Genomic DNA, 17702 nt, shown 5'->3' with positions numbered 1-17702 from the left:
ACGCTGATTGGCTATTGCGGCTAAGTATCACGCGTATGAGCGTAAAAAGTTAAATTTTTTGAACTCCTCGCGTACGCGTGTATATGCACGCGTGTATACTCATACGCCCCTAACGCGAGTAAAATGTTGCTTTTACGCATGTAACGCATGTACGCGCCTCATACGCGCGTAAACCAATGGTTCCCTATGGAAAATTTGCCGATTTTATACGCGTGTTACGCGGGTAACGCGTTTGGTGTGGCCGTACCATAACTCGACGCCTGGCGATTTCACCTTCTTATCTCAAGTTTCCTGTGTTAAACGTTCGTCACGGCGCGGGGTTTCTTGGTTCACTGGGGAAGGCGGGGCTGTGCACGGAGTCTCTGACCTCTTTATAATAATTTGTATTATTGCATACTCCAGAATGTTTAAATTTTTTATGAATGAAGACACCCTCATGCAATAATGAGTTCACTCTATAGTAGGCTAATGATGCCCTTAGCGTCCTACGAGTACCCTGGAGCACTCGTTAGCTACGAGCGTTTTCACGACGTTCGTTACCAACGATGCTTTCGGGAAACGGTGTGAAAACTGTACGATGCTCGTACGACGCACTTCAAGATCCACTTAGGCTAACGATGCTTTCGGGAAACTGGGCCCTGGCATGTGCACTACAGCGTTTCTACAGATCTACCCGGTTTCGTTTGACTCTCTTTACGGAGAAAATCCGAAACCGGTTAGATCGAAACCGGAACGGTTTCGCCCGTTTCGGCTTCGTGTGCACGGGGCCTTAGATATCTTGGAGCTGATTGGCAGTTTCAGGAAAAAGATTATCATACTAATATTAAACATTATGACAATAATTAATCACTATGTACGATATGTGGTCTTAAATTACGTTTTTGAAGTTTTGTGTTAATTCTGTCCAGCCATTTGTTCAAATTCCATGCTGCATGTGTATAAAGAAACGAGTGAAGCCGGACCGCTGGCCCGACGTGAGACCAGCAGCGCCCCCCTCCCCCCTCAACTCCCCTCTGCCCTCCCCTATGCAGTAGTAATGATCCTATATTGGCACTCAGAGCAGCTGGCAGGCTGACAAGCGTAATTTTAGAGGACACTGATGCAGAGGGAAAATGTAATGGGCATTGGCTGGCAGACCCCTTCCTATAGGCGGTAGAGAGAAGAGGGAGGGAGAAACAGCGGCCAGCAAGAGAGTCTCCTGAGAGTGAAGTCCTTTGCTGTGGCTAGAATAGATAGGCTAAATAAACAAAGTGCGACACCATTCTTTTTGAGCAGCATGGTTTTCCTAACCCTCGGATTGTATCTTCCACTCTTGTTTTGTTATGTCCTGGCTCGGTCCTCATTTTTGGACCTTCTTGCACTTCCAGAAGGTAAGGCTGCTTTTTAAACGCGCCTGTTTCATACAAATGCAACATGCATGCAAATATGTGTACGTCTGCTTCTCTGTCTCTCTTTATCCATGTTTATGTATGTGTGTGTGGTGTGTGTTTATTGATGCATGCATTCCTGCAAGATTCGATCATTTATCATTTGTTTATTTTATTGAGGACTGTCTTTGGGTGTGTTTTCATTTTCTTGTTGCTCCATAAATTGCTGGTCATGCCTCTATAAATAACCGCGCCGTCTACAGTTCCTCCAGCAGCAGTAGAGACACCACCCTGCTGTTTATCTGATAGTTTGCACCTGTTACTTTATACATTTACATACTTCCTTAATCCTCCCTATAGTCTAACATTGGTATTTGAGTGTAAGGAGTAGTCATCTACCTGCTTGTTTGCTCAAGGCATAATTTATAGAAAAGGCAGTGTAGGTATATGCCGTAACCGTGAACCATGATAGCCAAATAGACAAATTCATATGCATTAGCTGAACACATTTGCGTTGTGTTTGTGTGTACTATGCACTGTCCAGGTCTCCGGTCGTCCGAGAGGAGCTTCACCCCATGCTGTCTGATGAGTCCCCCCCCACCGCCCCTCTTTCCCCCGCCCCCGTCTCTCTGGAGACGCCACGCTCATGTGAGTGGCGGTCATGTGACTTGCCCTTGTGGGAAATCTGATTGTGGATATGTCCTTGGGTACAAGCCAAGCTGCCCACCTCTCTCGTCCCCCCCCCCCCCCTCACTTGATCCTTAGGTCATATTGAGGGTATGGATGATATAAAATATAATTTAATTATCTCTTTTAGTGTTACACAGACATTGATAAGATGATTCTTCCACAATACACTATGAAGTGTTAATCTTTATTCCAGGAGAGAGGCGCCTCATCTGGTGACGGAGACAGAGGGAAGATAGACAAAGAGGAGGAGGAGGGACGCCCCTGTGTCCTGGGGCCGCCGGGCTCTGCTGGCCCCCCAGGGCCCCAGGTAAGAACTCTCCTATTGGTTCTTAATAATTATTTATTAACAAGCTCTTTTTCCTGAGGGAATTCATCCCTACAATGAGTTCTGGATCTTTCTCTGTTTGAGATGTGAGTACAGAGATCAGGGTTCCACTGTTCTGTTGAGATGTGAGTACAGAGATCTGGGTTCCTCTGTTTGAGATGTGAGTACAGAGATCAGGGTTTATCAGTTCTGTTGAGATGTGAGTACAGAGATCAGGGTACGCCTGTTTAGATGCGAGTACAGAGATCAGGGTTCCTCTCTTCTGTTGAGATGTGAGTACAGAGTTCAGGGTTCCCCTGTTTAGATGCGAGTACAGAGATCAGGGTTCCTCTGTTCTGTTGATATGTGAGTATAGAGTTCAGGGTTCCCCTGTTGAGATGTGAGTACAGAGATCAGGGGTTCCTCTGTTCTGTTGAGATGTGAGTACAGAGATCAGGGGTTCCTCTGTTCTGTTGAGATGTGAGTACAGAGATCAGGGGTTCCTCTGTGCTGTTGAGATGTGAGTACAGAGATCAGGGTTCCTCTGTGCTGTTGAGATGTGAGTACAGAGATCTGGGTTCCTCTGTTGAGATGTGAGTACAGAGATCAGGGTTCCTCTGTTCTGTTGAGATGTGAGTACAGAGATCTGGGTTCCTCTGTGCTGTTGAGATGTGAGTACAGAGATCAGGGGTTCTTCCAGGCCCCTGAACACAGCCACCCCTTAACGCTCTGCATTTGGTGAGACACAAATAGCCTTTTTCCACGGCCAGCCGTTGATCCACACCACATTCTGTGAAACCGTCAGAAGACTTTGTTTGTCTGAAGCACATACCAGGTCACGTAAATAGCATTGAAAGCCAAACACAAATTCAAGAATAAAGGGTATTTTAGCCATTGACAAGCAAGCGTTGTCGATACAAAACGACGCGGTTAAGATGTGTTAAGATGTGTTAGCCGTGTTCGGCTTCGTTCTCTGATCTTGATCGCTACCATTGGGACGAGGGCGTCAGTATACCTGAACACAACTGTGGCCTGGACTCATGCAAAGCACTTTAAAATCAATACAGTCAACTCAGCTCTCTGCTAATTGAAAGTGCATTAAAGGAACAGGCATCAGGGGAAAGGCCATGAATCTTCTGTCGGGGGATTTGGTGCCAAATAAACCAATTCTAATGCAGCATTGCTCTACAATGTATACACATTCTACTGTATTACACCATCAGGGGCCGTCTGGTCTACCTGGAATAGGAGGATCCAAAGGAGAGATGGTAAGTCAGAAAGAGAGTGTTATCCTCCTGTGTCTTCCACAAATTATTACGAATAATATAAACGGTATGAAGATTAAATCGCATTGAGCAATAAAGCATTGTCCAAATTGTCGGAAAACGATGTACTTGAATTTGCATAACTACTGCCTTTCTTTCTTCTTCAACCTCCAATCTTCCAGGGAGAGCTTGGCAGACCTGGACAAAAGGTGAGATCGCCCATTCATCACTTTCCGTCTTCCCTTACTTAAGTGGATTTGCTCTTAGATGAGCCCCTGCTTCTAGGCGTGTCTGATTCATGTGCGCATGAAGGCCTTATGCGCATTAGGACATTTTAAAAGACAAACCAACCTTGACAGCACATACTGTGTATTGTACACACAGACCTTGACAGTCATTAGGATGGTCGGAACTTCCTCTGCCTCCAAAATAACAAGTAGACCTGAAAACAAGACCAAGAAGCCCTATAACTTTCCACTGAAACAGATGGCCCTTTTGGTTTTCATTATCAGGGAGAGTATCTCGAGATCCAGCCATCTTTACTAGAGCCTCTTGGCCTAGTTAACGTCCGAGGAGAAGCAGGGCTGTGATCAGTCATTTGTTGTTCATTGAAGAGGTCCGTGGGGAGAGGCTTGGTGACTGGTGGGCTGGCTGAGCATGCTGGGTAGCACTGCAGTGCAATCTAGCTTAGTGCTTAGCCTCGTAAATCATCTAATTTCCCACAAGCACCAGCTCTTGTTCTAAATACAGACCATCATTTAATTAAAGAGCTGAGTGACAGGGCTTGTTAAATTCACTCTGTCTCCACACATGCTTCTGGAATCAGGTCTGATGTGTATAATAAGGAGGTAGCCCTTTATTATATCCAATAGCTGTTGGCCTTTCCACCACAATCTTCTTGTTTTGTGATTGAAGAAAGACTAAATTAGAAATGTTTTGGTTGTGGTTACCACATAGGTTCTTTGAGGATTTAGCATTTCTGAATCTTCTCAAGAGCTGAATTCCTTTTAAGAAAATGATTTATGTTTGGTATCATAGATTCTTAAAGATCTTACTACCATTCTGTGATAATATGGAAACCTTGTCTTTAGCCGAAGCAGATATAGTATAATTGTAAGTAACCAACAGCTGCCCAGCGCAAATAAATAAATATAGTCTTGTTTTATTTCTCTTTTAAAATTAAATTTAATAGTTTAGTTTTTCTAGTTAATGAATGAAAAACTATCTAGAGAAATGTAAAAATAGTGTAGTGTTAGCGTGTGTCATGTAACCTGTGTGCCCTCAGGGCCGGACCGGTCCGCCAGGCCTTCCGGGGCGGCCTGGACCCGTTGGATGGCCCGGCCCACATGGGCCCAAAGTGAGTAAGTCCTTTTTATGCAGACATTTTGATTGGTATCCAATATGATCTAGGTTTAGAACAGATGTAGCCCTTTTATAAGTGTTCTTGTGGATTACTGGATTATTTCAGGAATGAAAGTGTTTTTCAATTGCTGCTGTTTTTCCATTTGTCAGGGTGAGAAAGGAGACACTGGACTGATGGGTTTATCTGGAGCAAGAGGACCGATGGGGCCCAAAGTGTGTGACCTTGGTTATTTCCTTACTAAATAGTAACAGCCTTATTATAACAATGGTTCACATCATTATGTTTTATGTTGGTTTTAGGGTTTACCAGGATATAAAGGAGAAAAGGTAAGTGAGGCAGCACAAACAAACAGGACGTTATGAGATGGTATCAGATAAAGATTAAAAAAGTATTTTGTTTAATCTACAATATATATTTGTATAAATAACATTGCAATCTATTCCATAAGGGTTCTCGGGGTGATCGCGGGGAGAGTGGCAGCAAAGGCGATAAGGTGAGAACAATATAATTCCAAATCTAGATAGATCTGATAGCATTGTATCAGAATACTAATAGCCTAAAAATAAACCATTGAGAATGCTCCTATACATGGTAATTCATCTTGTATTCGTCTCCGTTTTATGTCTGCAGGGAAAGATGGGATTCCCAGGGATGCTTGGGCAGAAGGTCAGCCGCACATTCAGACAAACCACTGACTTTGACTCATCACATGTTCAAACATTGAGCTTTATATGATCAAATGTGTGGCATTGTGTTCAGGGTGAAATGGGTCCCAAGGGGGAACCTGGCACGTCAGGGAAGCGCGGACCTACTGGACGGCCAGGCAAGCGAGGAAAGCAAGTAAGGACAACTTTGTTTTGGTATCATACCGATTTCTGTAACACCTCAACTTTAGCGTTTATTTTCTTCAATATGTCTCTTTGTTGTGTTTTCTCCATTGGGGTGCCTCAGGGAGTGAAAGGTGACTTTGGGCGGGTGGGCCCTTCAGGTCCTGCTGGCCCCCAAGGGTCCCCTGGCCAGCCCGGCCCCCCTGGTCTCCCAGCTACAGGTCTGTTAACACATGGGTCCAGGGCCTTTACTCTTTTCTTAGGTTTGATGAGGCAGAAGATGATTTGTTTGGCCTATGTTTGTGACTAGGCACAAAATGTTCCTTGCCTTGAGCGAGAGGCTTTTCCACCGCCAGTTTGAACCGACAAGTAGCGCTCAATGTCAGCAAAAGGAAGCACACATTAGTCAAGTGAAGGGTGCAACACAAGTGGGTTTTGTTTAGCCTTGATTCAATCTGACACAATCTCCAGTCTGAAACTGAAGGCTTGAGTCATATCAGATTTTTTAAAATGTGGTGTACTGACGGTTATGTAAACTTTGTGTCATTGTCTTGTTTTTTTACAAAAATCAAGAATATTCTGATCTCTTCTTGATTGACAAGAGCATGATTAAACATTTCTGTTGATGAGGGGACAAAAGCTTCACCAGATCCTGTAACACTCGCCTACACCTTGAGATCTGACAACACAACACTGCACATTCTTACAAGGTTGTTATTATTCTGTTGAGCTCTTGTGGGGTTTATTTTCAGCCGATAAACATCTTTTAACCTTCCTCTATTAAAAAAACAATGGATCTTCTACACAACCTGTTTCCTTTATCTACTTAATAAGGACTTTATATGGTTGGATCGAAAGGAGAGCGCGGCCCTACAGGGCCTCCTGGGAGATGTAGTTGCAACTCTCTCATGAGCTCACCTTTTGATGACAGCGCCAGGGGCCAGCAAGCCAGAGTGCCAGCGGTGAGAAAGCCATGGTCTTGTTGTTGTTTAGATGAATGCCCAGTTTTCAATTTCTACATACCCACCGTATGTCCAATGGTCAATATCCTAAGAGCCGTTAATCCAAAGCATCAGTGAAGGCCTACAGAAACTTTAAGTGAGATATTGTCAGATGTTGAAGAGATGAAGACAAATTAATTTTATTGACTTGCCATCAACATGCTTTCGCCCTTCAGATATTTGTGGTTGGCAGTCAAGATGAACTAGAGCGTCTTCAAACTGACAATGCTTTTGCATTCCGCAAAGACCAGAGGTCTCTCTATTTCAAAGATGTGGATGGCTGGATTCCAATTCAGGTACATTGATGTGGATTTTCTTTCTGTGCGGTTATTTAAGATATCATCTTCTTATCCTACACGTCATTGTTTGTATTCTTCAGTCTTTAAAATAGTAAATAAAAGTATTTTGTCCCAGCTGACCCCATTCCAGTCCACGGAGAACGCCCCAGAGGAAGAGGGTTACTGTGGCGATGGAATAGTACAGATTCCAAACGGGGAGGAGTGTGACGATGGGAACAGAGTGGTCACAGACAGCTGTGTTAGTAAGTGTCCCCTGCTATGTGAGCCATAGTAGCTATATATGCTATATATAAACTATATGCTATCAATGTTTTGGTATAACGTTGACCTCTCAATACTTTAACACAGAGTGTAAACATGCCTTCTGTGGGGATGGCTATCGCTATGAGGGGGCTGAGGAGTGTGATGGAAAAGACTTTGGCTACCAGACATGTAATTCATACCTTCCAGGGTGAGTGTACTACAACAGAAATAAATCAAACATTCAAAGATATGCAAGAGCATGTAGTGTTCTATTGTTGTTGTAATGCTGAACCATGCATTGTGTTTCTTTGTGTTTGCAGGTCGTATGGCCGTCTAAGGTGCAGACTGCACTGTGTTATTGACTCAACAAACTGCAAGTACTTCACATGAAGGGTCAAAGCCACACAGAGCAATGTAGTCGTTGTGTTCCCAAACACCAAGCAGGAATATATTGATGCAATAAAAGGACGAGGATACTGCAAATAAAAGACTGAAAAAGAAGATGAAGCCAAAAAAAAAGAAAAGAAACTACTATATATACTTCTTCTGTACTGCTGCTCTCATGCCACATAGATTGCAGGGGTCCGAATGACCTCGACCAGAGTCCACCCTTTCGCCCATACATAAACAAAGAAAAAAAAAGTCCTATGTTGAGGACTAGTCTTAACATGTGAGGACTGAAAAGCATTCTACAAGCCATACCTGATTGGACCACTTAGCCTCACCTAAATGGACCAGTCAGCTTCACCTGATTGGACCAGTCAGCCTCACCGGATTGGACCAGTCAGCCTCACCTGATTGGACCAGTCAGCCTCACCTGATTGGACCAGTCAGCCTCAAGGTAAAGTGGGTGAATGAAGTGGAAGGTTTCATTAAACCTTGTAGCAACGGGGTCCTGGTTGGAGGCTCATTAATCCTGACTTAGTACTGTTTAAAAGAAAGAAATTAGGAAGGCTTGGAGAAACCAGGATACTGTTTATCCTACTGCTGATAGAATGAATGACAATGCACAGAATTTGCATGAGGCTAGGGTTTGGATGGCCCCGGCGACAGCTGCCTCTAGGCATGTAACCTAATACTGACGCTAAAACATTGCCATGACACGCTTCATACCTGTGCCCTCTTAAAATCCTTCATTAGAAATGTGTAGTGACCCTTTTTAGGCATAGATTGACTTAAGTCATTATGATGATGTGTACTGGCGGGCAGGTGGATGCATGGCCAACAACAAAGTTGTTATAAGGGGGGGGGGGGTCCCGCTTCAAGTGTCTTGGCCTCTGGGAATCCTCAAAGAGGGCAGGTTGTTACAGTGTGTTATGGTAGCAGCACACAAGGTAAACTTGATCTTCATATTCTCAAACCCAGGATCTACTCAGGAACCATCAGGTCACATGACTCAATGAGTCGGTTCAATAGGCCTTCTGCACGCTACTCTTTGTGAATGGCAGATAATGTAAGTAGAGGAACATATTGGACTGTTAAATATGGGGAAATAAGCTTTAATGTAAATGGAGGAGGTCCTTCCCTCTGCTTCAACAATGCATATACTATGTATATATATGTGTGTGTATATATATATATATATATATATATATATACTGTATGTCCAGGCCTGAAACTGTTACATTCTCAATGTTACCCTCTGCACAGGCAAGACCAGAATAGTTTCTAGCTGCTGATGGGGATGTATTATCTTCCACTGTTGCATCCACATTCTATATTACGCTACCCTGATACCTCTTCATTCAGTCTGTCTTATAGTGTTACAAAGAAACATGTCAATGGTGAACTTAAATACATTTAGTGTTCTGTGTCTGGGGAACCCACAGTGTCAGTAGTGGGGCTGATATAAGCTATTTATTTTTACAATTAAACAAAAGTGTATGAGATGTAGGGCCAAGAATACCCTTTGCTGAGGGGGGTTAGGTTTTTTAAGTGCTTCTGGCCTAAAAGTGAATGTAACAACATGCTAATGAATGGTATATTTCTACAGTTAAGTTTGTTGTATGTGCATGCTTCTGCTACCATGTTTGTATGCTGGAGAGTTCAAAATTGTCCAACCATAGTTTTTGGGATGTACTGTTAGCATAAAATTCATTATTGCATTATTACCAGCGTGATCAGTGTATTACAAATATACAACCTTGCTCTACCAAGGGCAAAGCTAGTGGTATTATGGAGAAACACTGAAGTTCTGACTGTATGTTATTCCGTTTGGAATATAGTTTGTCAACACATAGCCAATGGAAAAAATGCCAATCATCACATGATATGTTGAATGTTCTATTTGTTATTCTTACTGTCCTATACTGTGTATACAACAATGTTGAAACATAACATGCATGTAACCACATATTGCTTAATGAAGTCCAGTATGCACTGATGGCTCCTCCTGGTTCATTGTCAAAGAGTTTAAACCTTGGATAGTTTGAAAAACTAATTCAAATAAATGCATTCAATGTGTCAAAGACAATTTGCCTGTGTGCTGTGTTCCAGGAGGGTTTGTCAGCAGGTACACGTGCCGTCCCTTGCAGAGGAAGCAAAGAAACCAAGCTTAGTATTCTTCTTTCACAGGACCACTGAGTCAATTAAAGTAGATTAATTGGATTAAGTCAAATGAGGATAGTCGTTTACTGGTGTATTTTATGCATTGTCCGTACAAATGATGCATACTCAACTCGGTCGCCTATAAAGCCCAAGTCATGCAGTCAGGGGACAGGGCAGCAAGTGCAGGAAAGATAAAAAATGTTAGGCACAACCCACTGACTATAAGGATTTATTTCATCTGGAAACTGTATCAGGGTAATATGTCTTCACAGATGCCCATGGAAGATCTCTATTCATCCAATAATGTGATCAGTGCAGAGAGGTGCCTCTGGGTGCCCCACTAAATCGCCACTTAATTTTATTTGGACTCATTTAACAACAAGATTAATAATCTAATAACCTGATAATCTCAATTGTTGTTTGTGAAACCAAAGGTCCATGGTTTATGTGTACTTTGACCTCTCCAATCGTCTTGAACCCTTGCCAGCTTGTTATTTCTGTGCATGTTTAATGGTGTGGAGCGTTGTTCAGGAGAGAGATGTGTGGGAGCAGGTAGGGCTGTCAGCTGTCAGGACAAATGACAGGCATTATTACCCTGCAGGCATGCAGGGTGCTTTGGGCCAGGCAGGTTGCACAAAGCAGCAGCATAGGCAAAAAACACCTGAAGGTAACAGTCATCTAGAAACAGGTCTTATTTTAAAGAGAGCAGAAGAGAACACGGTTTTCAGACTTAACGGCATGTCCACACCTACGAAAACGATCTCCAACAGCAGTTGTTAAACCTTGTAGATTGAGCAGAAAATACTTTTGAATTTACAGTTAGTAATTATATTTACCAAGACAGGTTTCACCTCGGAGGATGCTACAAAAATAATACAAATCTAATCAAACAAAAACAAATTAGACGAAAATCGAACGTTGCCCACCTGGTGGTTGGGGCGATGACGTCATAGTTTGCTTATTATCTGGGGTCCTCATTAGTGATGGATTTCATGATTATTTTCGTTGATTCAGTTTGCGTCGGTCAGTTCGCCAAGAAGAATTGTTCAGAATCTTTCGTTCGTTCAGTCGCGTTTCCGGTAGCGGTGAATCGAATCATGGAATGCACGGTTTTCAGCTGAGTCAGTCAGACTCAGCTCCTCCCTCGTTCTCATTCTCAAACGATCGTGCAAGTCAGTCATCAATCAACACAACATAGAAACTTCACTTTGTGTTTTTGCTGGGCATATTCGATTTTTCTTGGGTTAACAGTAACTTAACACTATTGTGAAGATGGCCAACCCCACTCAAGAATCGATCAAGATCCACCAAGGTGGGGGTCCCGGGTCGCATGCGTGAGAACGAACCGTTAAAGAACGAGACAGATTGATGAGACATTAAAATATTTTAGTAATCTGGCATGACACAGAAAATACAAAGACAGCATGCATTTATCATTTCACTTCCCCTGGCCTGCCTATCGTCCCCCAGTGGCTAAAACTTGCGTTCAGTGGAAAACGGGCACTAGATATCCTGCTCGCCTTTGAGAGAATGGAAGCTCAGGCACACTGATTTGGAATGTGGCCCCATATGTCGTCATAAGGGGCCAAGTTACCTCTCCTTTCTCTGCCCGCCCAGAGAATGTGGCCCGCCAAAGAGACAATGAGCTACGACCGTGCGAGAGCCGTGTGTGTGTGTGTGTGTGTGAGATTACACACACTGTAACGGGGGGGGGGGAGAACCCAAGTGCACAGACTGACAATGGTGACAGGGCAGTCCAAAGGTTTTATTGGTCGCACAGATGATCAGGGTCGGGCAGGCAGAGTAAACGGGGACAGGCAAGAGTTCGGGAACCGGCAGGCAATCAGGCGGACTGGGGGTACCGTCGGCGTGCGGGTAGTCGGGCAGGCGAGGGGTCTGAAACAGGGGAGCAGACAGGCCGGCGGGGACTCGACAACAGGTGGGTGGTCAGAAAGGCGAGGGTTCGGTAACAGGCAGGATCTGGAGTCATTTCTGGAGTCGCGGGAAAGCTCTGTGAGTATTGAGAGATGATCTGGCAGAGACTGAGGCCCCGTTTACACAAAGGGAAAACGCAGATATTTTCACACGGTTTGGCCTCTCATTTACACGAAAACGCAGTTTTTGTCACAGAAAACGATCATTTCTAAAAACTCCGGCCAAAGTGGAGATTTCTGAAAACGCCGGTTACGTGTTGTGTCAACAGGTAGAAACGGGGTTTTAGGTTCTGAAACGTCACATTATGCGCCTGGAAATGCTTAACGTCATATGAGCGCCCTATGTTTACAGTTTGTTTGTTACAGGAAGACGCTCGTGTTATTCGTTGTTGTTGATTCTGAGGATTCTGATTGGCTTGCATGGCTTTATCCTTCTTCCTACACTGCCGCCCATAGGTTTGGCATAGTTATAATGTCCCAACGGCGTATTTATGCGTTTTGATGTAAACGACAAAAACGATGTTGTGTGCACAATGTTATTTTTGAAAACGGAGGGGCGGAAATATTCGTTTCTATAACTACCCTGCTACGTATAAACGTGGCCTGAGTGGAGAGAGAGGATTTATATAGAGGGAGCACAGGTGAAGGTGGTTGGGTTAATTAGGGGAGATCAGGGTGGCAGGCAGGTGAATGGGAAAACAAGGGGCGGACCATGACACACACTGTAACGCAAGTCTTGTACACTTCTTTGTTATTTGGATAAACGTTCTGCTGTTGGTGTTATGGCGCATAAAGGTACGGCCACACCAAACGCATTACCCGCGTACCACGCGTATAAAATCTGAAATTTTTCCATAGGGAAGCATTGGTTTACGCGCGTATGAGGTGCGTACACGCGTATCATGCGTACCAAGCAACATTTTACTCGCGTTAGGGGCGTATGAGGCGCGTATATATACGCGCGTATATATACGCGCGTACGCAAGGAGTTCAAAAAATTGAACTTTTTACGCTCATACGCGTGATACTTAGCCGCAATAGCCAATCAGTTAATATCCGAGATTATTTAATCCAACCCGATTCAAGCTCTATCATGCACCCAGACACGGCGGCGTTTGGGTTTCCTTCCTCGGACTCCTAAATCCAGCGCAGCCACAGGCGCGTAGCTGCGTATGTAGGACCATTTTTGACACAAAATGGTCAAGCAACATTTTAGCTGCGTTACGCGCGTACATGGTACGCGGGATACGCTTTTGGTGTGTCCGCACCTTAAAGGTGCGGACACACCAAAAGCGTACAGTATGTGTACAGTATGTGCAATGTATGTCATGTAAGAAAAAAGCACTTAAAGAAAAAACATCAATAATCAATTGTCTAAATTAATAACTTCAACAAAAGTGTAGCAAAGTATGGTTCTGAAATCATAATTTTATTTTGAGGCATTTCATGCAGACATATACAGCGCTATTGTCATGGCCATATTGGGCACTCAAAATGTGCCCATCGACTGCACAATTAACACTGCACCTACCCAAAAAAAAACAATTAAAAGAGAATTACAATTTACATGCGATACATTGTATGGTTATATGCACACACATTTTTGTGTCAATTATTAATACAAAGGACATGTTTTATGTATACTTTACCATTTCAAACATGCTCTCATCTGCATTTTTTCAGCAAAGGAGCACACCAGAATCAGAATCAGAATCAGAATCACTTTTATTACATCTTATTGTACAGTACACAAGAGTAAAAATCTTAGGCTTGGTTCCTCAACATTCACATAGCAGCAACAGTAAAAGATAAACCACACAGTAGTCCTCTGCATTTCCTAGAAAGATGGTTTTCATAAGCCTTTAAACTGTCGCAACCAGTGGCGGCTGGTGAATTTTATTTTAGGGGGGGCTGAAGGTTTGTAAACCAAACCCCTGTAGGGGGGTCTGGGGCCCTCCTCCCCCCGAAGATTATTTTGTGATTTTTACACACAATGAAGCATTCTGGTGCATTCTGACAAAATAATAAAGACAAAATAGAACATTTCCCTACAAAGACGAATGGAGCCGGGGAACTAAGTTTTAACTTAATGTATTTGCCTTGTAAAATTCAGCAAGAATAAAAGTGCAAATACATCAATAATAATTGGGAATTATACACAAGTTAACAATCTCTCTCTGTCTCTATCTGTATGTGTGTTTGTGAGAGAGGGAGAGTGAGAGTGAGAGAGAATGTGATTCTAAAAGGAGTGAGTGTGTTACGGCCAATCTATTGTGTTGGTAACTTCACTCATAAATCTATCTACAGTCAAGTATGCATTTAGACAAATACGATAAAATATCAATATAATATGTGCAACCTTTTATGTGTGGTTGTTCAAGACACACTGAAGGCATGATGCCACCATAGGTTTGCAGAGAACTGCATGTATACACAATATGCACACTGAAGGCATGATACCACCATAGGTTTGCAGAGAACTACATACAATATACACACTGAAGGCATCATGCCTTCAGTTTGTATATTGTATAGTTCTCTGCAAACCTATGGTGGCATCATAGGTTTGCAGCGAACTATACAATATACACACTGAAGGCATGATGCCGCCATAGGTTTGCAGAGAACTATACACAATATTGTGGCATCCCGCCACGTGGTCCTCGGCCTGGACGGGCCCGGGGTACCGTGGAGGACGGGGTGTACCACCCCCACCCACCAGCCGGCGAGGGAGAGCAGCCCTTTCGGCACCCCAATCAGGGTGATTGGGGGACACCTGGCCGAAAGCAGGGGAGCCATTTTAAAAGGAGGCACAGCACAGCACAGCACGGGTCGGGTGCAGGAAGGAAGGGCTCGTGGCAAGGAGAGAGCCTAGAGGCCCACGGAGGCCCTAGACACCGCGTCTCCTTCATTGTTTGATTATTTAAGTTGACTGTTAATAAATGCCTGCCATGGCTAAAAACACAAGGCCAAGCGAGTTTTGTCCGTGGAATCCGGTCCAACCGAGGACCGGGTTACCACACTTGGTGGAGAATGCAGGCACTGGAAGAACCCACTACGGACCCCCGGGGAAGTACCCCACCCAGACAGTATGCTGAACCCGGTCGGGACAGACGCCGCCGCCGCCGAGAGGGATGCCGCCGCCGCCGCGAGGGACGCCGCCGCCGCCGCGAGGGACGCCGCCGCCGCCGCGAGGGACGCCGCCGCCGCCGCGAGGGAAGCCGCCGCCGCAGCGCGAGACGAGGCCGCAGCGCGAGACCGGGACGTGATAGTGCCGTCAGCCTACGCGGACGTGGGGACGGGCCGGCCCTGCATGCTGGCGACATGTTGGGCAAAGGAAGCGTCCGGGGGCCCAACCGTACCTGCGAGGGTGATGTCCAAACAGACGCAGGCCATAGTGGACACTGGCAGCTTGGTCACCCTCCTCCGGCCTGACCTGGCGGGGGGAAGGGAAGGGTCACCCATGGAGGTGACATGCGTACACGGGGACACACGAACATACAAGACCTGCCACGTGGTCGTCCGGACACCACAGGGGGTGTTCACGGCTAGGGCAGGGGTCGTGCCACACCTCCCGGTGCCGTTCCTAATCGGTAGGGATTGCCCGATATTCCGTCGGCTTTGGGACCCGGCACTAGAGTCCCGGGGCAGGAGAGATGCGGTCGCCGCCGCGGCAGGAGAGGCAGCCGCCGCCGGCGCAGCGGGAGACGAAGCGGCGGGAGACGAAGCGGCGGGAGACGAAGCGGCGGGAGACGAGGCGGCGGGAGACGAGGCTGCCGGAGACGAGGCTGCCGGAGACGACGCAGCCGACGCGAGGGACGCAGCCGGCGGAGACACCCGGCCCCGGTGAGATACCATCCTGGGCGGGTCCCTCGGCTACCTGGGGCTTGGACAAAGGGTGGAGGAGTGTGGCATCCCGCCACGTGGTCCTCGGCCTGGACGGGCCCGGGGTACCGTGGAGGACGGGGTGTACCACCCCCACCCACCAGCCGGCGAGGGAGAGCAGCCCTTTCGGCACCCCAATCAGGGTGATTGGGGGACACCTGGCCGAAAGCACGGGAGCCATTTTAAAAGGAGGCACAGCACAGCACAGCACGGGTCGGGTGCAGGAAGGAAGGGCTCGTGGCAAGGAGAGAGCATAGAGGCCCACGGAGGCCCTAGAGACCGCGTCTCCTTCATTGTTTGATTATTTAAGTTGACTGTTAATAAATGCCTGCCATGGCTAAAAACACAAGGCCAAGCGAGTTTTGTCCGTGGAACCCGGTCCAACCGAGGACCGGGTTACCACAATATACACTTCAAAGGGGTGGGGAGGTGGTGTGGGGTTGTGAGGGCCGCTGTAACCCAGTGTCCATCCTCAGGGGACAGACAGAGACAGAGAGGGAGAGACAGAGAGACAGAGAGAGAGACTAAATTACTTGTACTGAAACTTTGCTAGTCTCTCTTTCAGTGCAGCAAAGCGGTCAATGACTTTCTCATTGAAATCACGTATGTTGAGGACTAGTTCCCTCTCCATGGAGAGAATGGCCAGTGCATTCAGACGTTCCTGGCCCATTGAATTTCGCAGGAATGTCTTAATTATTTTCAAAGTTGAGAAACATCTCTCAGCTTCAGCTGTTGTCATAGGAGTAGTTATGAGAATGTTCAACAAACTCAGTCTCAGAGAATGTCACCTGGAGGTTGTAGCTCATGATAACCTGGTACAGTGCCAGTGCACCACAGCAAGCCTTGATTCAGGATTCTCATAGATCAGAGACAGTTCCGTCTTGAGCTTTGCCCCGTTCAGCGTGGGATATGCCTCCACAGTGGCATTCAGAGCATCAGCAGGAGATGAATGGCAGTACCTTTCAAACATATTTCCTTGTACTAAGGTAGCACTCACAAGGTGGCCAGTGAAAGTGAACCTCGCTTTGGTGTGAGCCAGGATGGTGTCGCAGACCTCTTCAGACAGCCTCTGCTTCGCCTCTTCTGTCAAAGCCGTCCTTGGTCTATCGGTTCCTGATGGCTATTGCAGCTGGTCAGTCTCTGAATGCAAACAAACCAATAATGTGTTTGTTAGGCTGTGTACAGTACTGTAGTCTACGTGATGCACATGTTCACACTTCATCCAGTAAAAAGATGTCAGCATATCCACTTAAAATGGGCAGGAATGCATAATGTTAGTATTAAACACTGTATTTTATCTATTGTGTTGGTAACTTCACTCACAAATCTATCTACAGTCAAGTATGCATTTAGACAAATACGATAAAATATCAATATAATATGGGCAACCTTTTATGTGTGGTTGTTCAAGACACACTGAAGGCATGATGAGTATACCCACTTAAAATGGGCAGGGATGCATAATGTTAGCGTTAAACACTGTTTTTTAAGCTATCCATTGTGCCTCGCCTAACCAGGATGTCCAGCACAGAGTAAAGCAAGCTAGATTACATCACTGCATAGGCGTCGATTACGCCGGGGATGCATCCCCACCAGATTTCGTCAAGAATCATTTTGTACCCACCACTTAAAAAAAACAATTATCAAAAAAAAAAGAAATCGAGTTTAATTATTATGGATTATTACACGGGTCTTCTCAATGCCGTGGAACGCTCCGTTCACTTGCATGGGCTCTTCACAACTTCGCGGGGAATGCTAGATATAAATTGACCGCTGTCAAGGAAAACAAAGGACTTTTTGCCTATAACGACGTCTTTGGTATCACTCCTCAAGTAGTCCGGCTTTTCAACCCCAGCGTCTTCGGTTGCTAAGCAACGTCAACGTCTTTGGCGGACTATTTCTCTGCTGATCAACACTACGAATACTGGTAACATATAAATTGTAACAAGCCACACCGTGAAGTCATATTTTCGTTTT

The 17702-nt window shown here is 45.4% G+C and overlaps 1 protein-coding gene across 1 annotated transcript; it reads left to right on the top strand.

The window, feature by feature from the left end:
- The first annotated feature begins 1042 nt into the window (after positions 1-1042).
- On the top strand, positions 1043-9833 carry colq (collagen-like tail subunit (single strand of homotrimer) of asymmetric acetylcholinesterase). Its single transcript, XM_060053600.1, has 17 exons — positions 1043-1370; positions 1912-2015; positions 2251-2364; positions 3585-3629; positions 3809-3835; positions 4912-4983; positions 5139-5201; positions 5289-5315; positions 5438-5482; positions 5620-5655; positions 5749-5829; positions 5941-6037; positions 6651-6778; positions 6994-7113; positions 7232-7358; positions 7465-7567; positions 7680-9833. The coding sequence occupies exons 1-17, from the start codon at positions 1277-1279 to the stop codon at positions 7747-7749; spliced, it is 1353 nt and encodes a 450-aa protein (XP_059909583.1). The 5' UTR covers positions 1043-1276; the 3' UTR covers positions 7750-9833.
- The last annotated feature ends 7869 nt before the right edge of the window (positions 9834-17702 follow it).

This window comes from Gadus macrocephalus, chromosome 6, assembly GCF_031168955.1.
Source record: "Gadus macrocephalus chromosome 6, ASM3116895v1".
Taxonomy (NCBI): domain Eukaryota; kingdom Metazoa; phylum Chordata; class Actinopteri; order Gadiformes; family Gadidae; genus Gadus; species Gadus macrocephalus.
This window is presented reverse-complemented; position numbering and strand designations above follow the sequence as displayed.

Bases quoted from the DNA above. Each gene is read 5' to 3' on its own strand.
- colq (XM_060053600.1), top strand. From the start codon at position 1,277: ATGGTTTTCCTAACCCTCGGATTGTATCTTCCACTCTTGTTTTGTTAT. The intron at 2,365-3,584 runs GTAAGAACTCTC...TTACACCATCAG, and splicing joins CTGGCCCCCCAGGGCCCCAG to GGGCCGTCTGGTCTACCTGG. The intron at 4,984-5,138 runs GTGAGTAAGTCC...TCCATTTGTCAG, and splicing joins CCGGCCCACATGGGCCCAAA to GGTGAGAAAGGAGACACTGG.